The sequence below is a fragment of the Durio zibethinus genome, chromosome 5 (genome assembly GCF_047325235.1).
Source record: "Durio zibethinus cultivar Kanyao isolate XHJ-2024 chromosome 5, ASM4732523v1, whole genome shotgun sequence".
Classification (NCBI taxonomy): Eukaryota; Viridiplantae; Streptophyta; class Magnoliopsida; order Malvales; family Malvaceae; genus Durio; species Durio zibethinus.
The window spans coordinates 30,246,819-30,255,180 of record NC_143166.1 but is presented as its reverse complement, the minus strand read 5'-3'; the positions used below and the strand labels follow the sequence as shown (position 1 = coordinate 30,255,180).

The following is an 8,362-nucleotide window of genomic DNA, read 5'->3' as shown; positions in this document are numbered from 1 at the left end:
GGCATTTAACCTTCGACCCTTTGCATGTTATTATTTATTACTGTTCAGTTTTTGGAAACCAAGCAGCTGCAATGCAGAGTAACCAAAGCATAGTAACCCTTCTCAACCGTCCTTCCAATGGGGTCACAGGGATGAGGCAGCGGCTTATGGCATGAACAGAAAAGACCAGGGCAGTGGGTCGTAACTCGAAAGTCCATAATAAAAACTTATACCATGTGCACTTTTATGGGTCCCAGTATTAGCTGTGGATCACAACTAATACTCATTTAAAGTTTGGGGTCTCTACCAACTGCCCACCCACTAGCCTGGAAGAACAAGAATTTGTTTTCCCCTTGTTTCCCTTCATGTTTTGAATTCATGACCGTACAGTTTTCAAGGTATAAAACAGCCCCTTCATATTGGAAATTTTTTATCTTTATTTGATTCTCCTTTTTTATATATTTTTATTACATAGAGCGCAACATAATACGAGATTACATCTCAAATCAAGATCTTTAACATTAATACCTAACAATTAACACAAACTTCATGCATCAGTTCTGTCCTTATATGCGCAGAAACTATATCCAAGTATTTTAAGGTTTTTTTTTTTATTTGAAATTTTTTTGATGTCCAAAAATTATTTTAAATTTCGATTAATAAAAAATTAAATCAGATTAAATCTTATAAGAAATAAATTTTTTTAAATCTATTTTTTAATTTACAGGACTCAAAATAAAATTTTTATTTAAAAAAAATTAAACTTCTTATTACTCATATCAACAGCGAGTGGTTAAAGTTTTTCTCTCTAATTTGAGATACAATGACGATGAAATCAGACATGGAGTCCCGTCAGCAGGGACTCTTATGACCCCATTCTGGGTCACTCCCGAGCCCAAAAATGAACGCCTTTGAAAACATGATGAGAATTATCGAAGGCTATATCACTTTTTGACAGCATAACTTAAAGCCAAGAAAGAATAAAATGAATGCACTGTAAAGCTGCAAGATCTAAGTTCAAATTTTCATTGTGAGAAATTCTTTTTAAGTTTGGATTCTGTTGTCAGCAATTTTTTTATGATTAATCTATAAATTTAATGTAAATCTTCTCTAAAACCTAGAGTAACACTTATATAAAGAAAAAAAAAAAAAAAAAACACGCTGTAAAGCTCAATCTATGCACTGTTCTGCATTATTCACCTGCCAATCACCAATGGAAGATTCATCTTAGACCATTGCTTTAATCAGCTAATAACACTGGTTTTGCTCTTATCAGAACTCAGAAGCACTAATGTTGGTGCAACGAGAAATTGCAGCGGCTTGGTGCAAGACTGAACAATTTTATAGCTTTTGAATTTCTTGAGGGAATTCAGGAACAAGAGGAACACTTCAAACTTCAAAAAAAAAAAAACACACACACACACATTTTGAAACTAAAGCTGCTAAAAGAAGAACAACAAACTGCAGAACTTATCAAATGAAAATTTCTAATAATATCTAATAAAAATAATGCTATAAAAATATGAATAAATATTACAAAAATAAAATCTAAACACCCCTGCCTTCAGGCTTCTTCACCTTAACCATCCAACTTTTCATACTTCTACAAACTAAATCATACTCTCCATCGCTGTACTCAGTATACATAGCTATCTCCCCCCAAACAAAATTAAAATGACAAAATCAAGATTCCATGGAAAAGAACCTGATTTTAAAAAAATAACAAAATAACAAAATAAACTAAATTAAAATTTAGTCCAAAGCATTTGGACCGGCACAAGCTTTCAACACAGGACTCCAAACCCATTGCACCAAAAATTTCCTTCCTTTGCTCCCATTCATGTTATAAGTTCTTTCTTTCTTATCCCTCATAACTTGACCGATGTATCCTCCTCCTCCACCTGTTCCGTACAACCCTTCACACATATCACCTATCTCGGTTGGCGCAGTCGGGTCCTCGCCGGCATACCATGCGTTCACCAGCGGGTTCGTCGCAAGCTCAGCCAACTCGTGGGCAATCACACTAATCATCCCATCCAAGCCGACGTCTCCGTTCGGTGGAGCCAATGCACCTGGACCACCGCCGCCCATGTAGCCTGGAACGGCGAAGGGGTAAGCGCAGACCTCGGGACATTGTTTCCCTGAGTTCCCGATCCAAGCATAGGGTAAAGTGTAACCCACCATGGATGGGAATGTGAAGTAATGGAAGCCGCAAACGGCACGGCAAAAGTCTTGAACGGTAACGTCATGGGAGGTGAGGATCAAGTAGATTCCATTCTGGTGGTCGACGGGGAAAGGAGCGGTTTTGACGGCGTTGGCAATAACTTGTTGGATAGAAAGGCGCGTGAGGTGAGAACCATGGGAGTAGCGCGAATCGGAGTGTTCTTTCGCTATGACAACCGTTCGGGAAACGTTGGCTCCGGTTTGGTCGGTGTAAAGAGAAACGGTTTTCCACCATTCAGAAACAGAAGGGGAAGGTGAAGCAGATGGTGTGGAGGAAGGGGAGATGGAGGTTAGGAAGTCTTTGATGAGGAGTTTTTGGGAAACGGACCAACGACCGTACCAGATGAGGTAGATGTTGATCGGTGAAGAGGAAAGCACCGGACCCATGTGGTAACGAAGGTCGACCAGGTTCGATGAGCCTTCAAACTTTTTGGATGAAGAAAGAGTACGTGGTGGAAGCTTAGGGTTAAAGAATTCAGCTTCTTGGGTGTTTAAAGTTTGCTCCTTTGGAGCAGCAGCTACTGAAGAAGTAGAAGAGAATGCGAGTACTAGAAAGGGAAATAATAAATGGTGAAGAGACATTCTGAGCGTTGGCCGTGGAGAAAAAATGGATCGGTTGTGGTGGTGGCGCTGAAGGTAGAGAGAAGTGGGGGATTAAGAATAGGATATGAAGAGGGGAATGGGGTTAGGGAGAGGGGAGGGGAGGGAAATGCGCTGGAGGCAGCTGCAATGTGCGAGCATACTCTTTCACTTTCTCTTTCTATCTCTAAACCTCTTTTTGTTTTTTTTTTGTTTTTAATTTTTATGGGATTAAGAATAGTATATAAAGAAGGAATGGGGTTAGAGGGAGGGTCGGGAAGGGGAGGGAAATGGGCTGGAGACAGCTGCAATGTGCAGGCATACCCTTTCACTTTCTCTTTCTATCTCTAAACCTTTTTTTTTTTTAATTTTTATGGGACCTGAGTTTAAGTGCAGGGTTTCAAATCTTCTCCCTTTCCGGCTCCATCTTTCTTGTTTTTTTTTTTTTGAAAGAATACCTAGGCTGCCTCGTCTGCCCATCTTATGACTCATTTCTAAGTTTTTCTTGCCTTGTTTTAGTTCTAAATCATTTCATTCCGTTTTGTTCAGCCAAGTAACTATTTATTGTAACTTGCAAAAGGCTTTGTGAGCTTATGAAGAAAGGTGACTTGGTGGCAAAACTCACAATCTTTTCAACTTTGACTTCAATTGTTTTTTTTTTTTTTTTTTGAGAATAAGTTGTATTTTATTTATCCAAAAAAGCAATAAATTCTTATAATACATTCACTCTATATATATACTCAAATCATATTCTAACAATTATACAATATAGTTTTATTTATATTATAATCATTATACAAATTCTTATTGATTGAGTTAATAGCAATTGAATGCAATCCATATAATTGAACCTTGACAGTTTTCTTAATCCGATCATAATACACTTGTTCTTCTGTTCTTTCTTTATTCTTAAATAATTTATAGTTCTTTTCTCTCTATATATGGTATATGAGCATTCCAAGCAATTTGTAATATTGCTGATATCTGTGCCTTGCCTTTCATCCTTGTCATTGCCCATTTCAATTCTTCAACCCACTCATCAACTTCTCTGTCAATTATATGATTGTAATACTTTTTTCCACACCATTTTTGCATATCCACAACCAAAAAACAAGTAGTCCCTTAGGCAACACCTTTCAGCCACTTCCATTCTCCATTTCCTCAACCTATCTTTTGTTGGAAACTTGTATAGTATAATTATTCATGCAATCATTGAGTGTTTTGGGATGTCATACTAAAACCATATTAGTTTATGCCACTCAACCTTCTTTTGTTTAGATCTTATCTCATTCTAAACCATTGCAACATAGTAGCCATTGTTAAGGACATGCCACATCTCAATACCATTTTCTTGTTTGATGAAGTGGTGTGCAGTAGTTTGGAGTTGAAGTGGTTTCTTCCAACTCCAACTGCTACCCTATTACGGTGCAACTTACCATATGCTTATGCGTTTCAAGACATATGCTTCAATCCAAGCTATTGATAGAGGTCATGCTTTTGAGAAAATAGCCAAATATTTCCACCATGCATGCCTTGTTCAAAGTTAGTGTGTCTTTGATACCTATATCACCTTTAGACTTAGGGTGGCATATGGTTTTCCAACTGATTTTAGCCCCTCTAGTATTCCCCTTTTGGCCTTTTCAAAAAAAACTAGAACATAGTTAATTGATCTTCTTTAACACATGTTTGGGCAATATAAAGTGTCTAAATCAATAATTCTATAAGTTGAAAAATACTAATTGGATTAGCTATCCTCTTCTAGCATAAGAAGTGCTTACTAGCCCATCCTTTAATCTTGGTTATGATCTTCTGAAGTAATGGAGCACAATCTTTTGCAATATGTCTTCTAGTTACTAATGGAACTCCTAAGTATTTGACAGGAGTGACCCTATTTTGAATCCCATGTCCTGTTGAATTGATTAGATCTCTACCCTATCTATTCCCATGGTATACATTTTACTATTTTCATAATTAAGTTACAACCTTTAAAAAAAGTAAAAAGCTTGCATATTTTCTTTAACATCAATGATTGAATCCTTACTTCCCTTTGCAAAATCAACAATCATTTGTAAAACACAAATGTGTCAGCTTGATCTTTTTACATTTAGGATGATAGGCAAACACTGCAAACTTGATAGTTTCATCTAGCATTCTTGATAGCATATTCAATACTAGAGTAAACAGATAAAAAGAGAGTGGATCCCCTTGTCTTATTACTTTAGCTCATTGAAAATAACCTATTAAAGCTTCATTAAATGATATGGAAAACATTAGGGTTGTAATACAACTATTGATCCAGCCTATGAATTTTGAAAGCAATCTAATGGTTGCCAAAATGTTATGGATAAAATTCCAATGCAATGTATCAAAAGCCTTTTGGAAATCAATCTTTCTTACACACCTTAGGGATAATATGATATACCATACCCTTTTACCATTTTCTATGCCAAAAGCACATTATCTGTAATCTTATTCCCTTTTATAAAAGCACTTTGGATTTTGTTTATGATATTTGGCAAGATCTTTTTAAGTCTATTTGCCAAAATCCTGGTAATGCAGCTATAGATGATAGTACAACATGATATGGGCCTACAATCTCTAATCCTGCTTGGATTTGCACACTTTAGAACTAATGTAATAATGGTTAAGTTAAATGTAAAGAGTATATGCCCAATTTGAAAGAAATGCAATATAGCATTGTTACATGCTCACTACTAATGGACCATGATTGTTTAAAAAAATGAGTTGTGTATCCATCTAGACCAAGAGCTTTATCATTATTCATAAAAAAACATAATAATTTTGATCTCTTCTTTCATCATTGGCTTTATGAGTACATTTTGATCCCTAAAAGATATTGAAGCTTGGAGAAGTTCAATTAAAAATTCCTGTGAATAACCTTTAACTTTCTTGTCTGATGTAAGAATTATTTTTGGGAAGAATGATATTGCTTCCCTGGAAATTTTTGAAAAAAAATTTCCAATTTGTTCCTTTTAACATCATTAAGTACTCTTATCATGATTTTTTTTCTGTATGGCTACAACCATCTTGTGAAAGAATCTTGTGTTCTGGTCTCCTTCTTGTATCCAAATTATTTTGGATTTTTGCCTATAATAACTTTACTTAGCTTCCATTAACTTTTTCAATTTTATGGATAATATAGACAGCAATTTTATTTGAAAAAATAATAAAATAAATAAAGTAAAAATAAGTGTTAATCAATCAGATGTTTTGATAAATCTAATTTATTTTTTTTATTATTAATTTTCTTTTACCTTTCTATTTTTCTTTCTTCCCCTAAAGTCATAAGTGCATTTATTACACTGCCTACCAGCTGTTCTGTCCTTGCCTAACGAAAACGCAAAATTTGACCACCAAAAGTCCACTTGTGACTTTGAAAATTTACCACAAACTTTTGAAAATTTGATATCTCAATCATAGAAAAGAGAACTTAGAGAAAAAAAAAACCTAAATAGAGAATAAAGCTCTACCAAAACAAAAAACCAAACCTTTGGTCAAAACCCAAAAAAAAAAAAAAATTCTTTGCCTACTAAAAAAACAAAAAGAAACACGAAAACAAAAAGCCACAACCCTTGGAACGGGGACCCAATGCCAAAAAAAAGCATCAACAAGAAAAAATAATAAAAACGAATTGGTTGAAACTTTTAAAGAGGATTTGGTATTTTAGTGGCCATTTTTGGTGAAGAAGAGGCTAGATCAAGGTAAAAGAGGTTAAGAGGAGCCGTTTGATGTTTTTTAGAAAAATTTTTTGTTACCGATGATGACGATTGATGACAGCACAATGATAACGATGATAATGACCGACCTTTTTGGGTAGAAGTTGAAAGAACTTTTTGGAAGTTTGTATTTTTTTTTTTGAAATGAAAAGTTTGATTTATATACAAAAAAAAAAAAGAAAATGACATCGTTTCAAGCCCAAGGAAGATTCATGTGTAACTTGCGACCCAAAATGGGGCCCTCGCACTCGCCCTGGCTCCAACTCTATCAATCAACTCCTAATTGGTCTGACTAAACCGTAGGTAAACCATTCTAGTCTCACCAAACCATAAGAAAAACCATTAGAAATCGAGCTGAATAGCGAAAAATTGCTAGAAAACCATCTCAGACTAGCTAAATTGTGCTTTGACCGCTAATCGGCTGTTTTTGGGTTTTTTTTTTAGATTTTTATTTTTGTTTTTATTTATATTTTATATATTATTTGAATAATATGCATCTTTAAAATTTGAATTTCTATAACATAAGATATTTATAAAATAAAATTTTAATTAAAATTTATTTACATAACTTTACGTTAAAATTTAACGAACTTTAAGAAAATTTAAAAAATATAATAAAAGAAATAAATAAAATAAAAATAAATATTTTAAAAAATAATAACAATAAATTTTCAAATAGTTACAAATCTGCAATTGATGAAAAAAAACCTTTTAAATTCTACCAAAATAACGGTAAATTTAAAAAAATTCTAAAAATCTTTATTTTGAAACAAAAATAAATAATAAAACAAATAATAAAAAAGGATAAAACCAACAATAAAAAATCTAGAAAATTACAAATGAATAATTTTCTATAGAAGATTATTTTTGAATTTTACCGAAATTATAAAAATTTTAGACAAACAAAAAAATATAAAACAAAACAACAAAGGTCACAAAAAATAATAATAACACAAAAAAATTAAGCATGGGAATAATGAAAATCGCCTAAATCATGAAATTACAAGAAATTACGAAAAAGTGATTTTTAAAGTTCCTAAGTGTGAAAATTTATCCAAATTTTATGAAAATGTTGAAAATTTTGAAGAAAATTTTTACACCAACGATTTACATTTATTCTTAAGTAAATAATAATAATAATAATAATAATAATAATAATAATAATAATAATAATAAATATTATAAAATTTCAATAAATCAAAATAAATAAGTATGATTGTTAATGATAATAAGATTCTAAAGAAAATTACAAACGAGTAATTTTTTAGAAAAATAATAATAAAATAAAAATATTTCGATCTAAGTTATTCCAGAATGATAAATAATTTATGATTTAAACCATTTTTAAAATAATAAAAAATCTTTCTGAAATTTTAAAGATTACAAATGAGTGATCCTTAAAAGAAAATTTTAAAGAATAAGATATTTCTAAATTTTGCTAGAATGATGAAAATTTTAATAAAATTATAAAATGATTTTTTTAAAAATTTATAAAAGTTTTTATTAATCCGAGAATGAAGCTTTTTCAAAAAAAAAAACAAATGGGTTTTCTTAATATTCTTAAGGTGAAAAAATTTTTTTAGAGATTTTATTAGAATGATGGAAAAATCTTACGAAATTTTTTTATATTTAAATAATTAAATTAAATTTAAAAAAAAAAGAAAACAAAAGGTCATTTAATTAAAGACCAATTTAGTGCAATATAAAGTTATTTGGTACCATCTTCGAACGGGTGCTGTGGGGGGTATAAATCTTTCCCCATATGTAAATGTACTCATAAACTTATCACTGCAACGTAGACCAAAACTTATCATTTTTATAAAGTCTTAATTGAATTTAGGATT

The 8,362-nt window shown here is 32.2% G+C and overlaps 1 protein-coding gene across 1 annotated transcript; it reads right to left on the bottom strand.

The window, feature by feature from the left end:
• Positions 1-830: 830 nt before the first annotated feature.
• LOC111282610 (protein EXORDIUM-like 5) lies at positions 831-3,449 on the bottom strand. Its single transcript, XM_022870765.2, has one exon. The coding sequence runs from the start codon at positions 2,782-2,784 to the stop codon at positions 1,732-1,734; it is 1,053 nt and encodes a 350-aa protein (XP_022726500.1). The 5' UTR covers positions 2,785-3,449; the 3' UTR covers positions 831-1,731.
• Between the last annotated feature and the right edge of the window lie 4,913 nt (positions 3,450-8,362).

Coding starts and splice junctions, on each gene's coding strand:
- LOC111282610 (XM_022870765.2), bottom strand. CDS start 2,784: ATGTCTCTTCACCATTTATTATTTCCCTTTCTAGTACTCGCATTCTCT.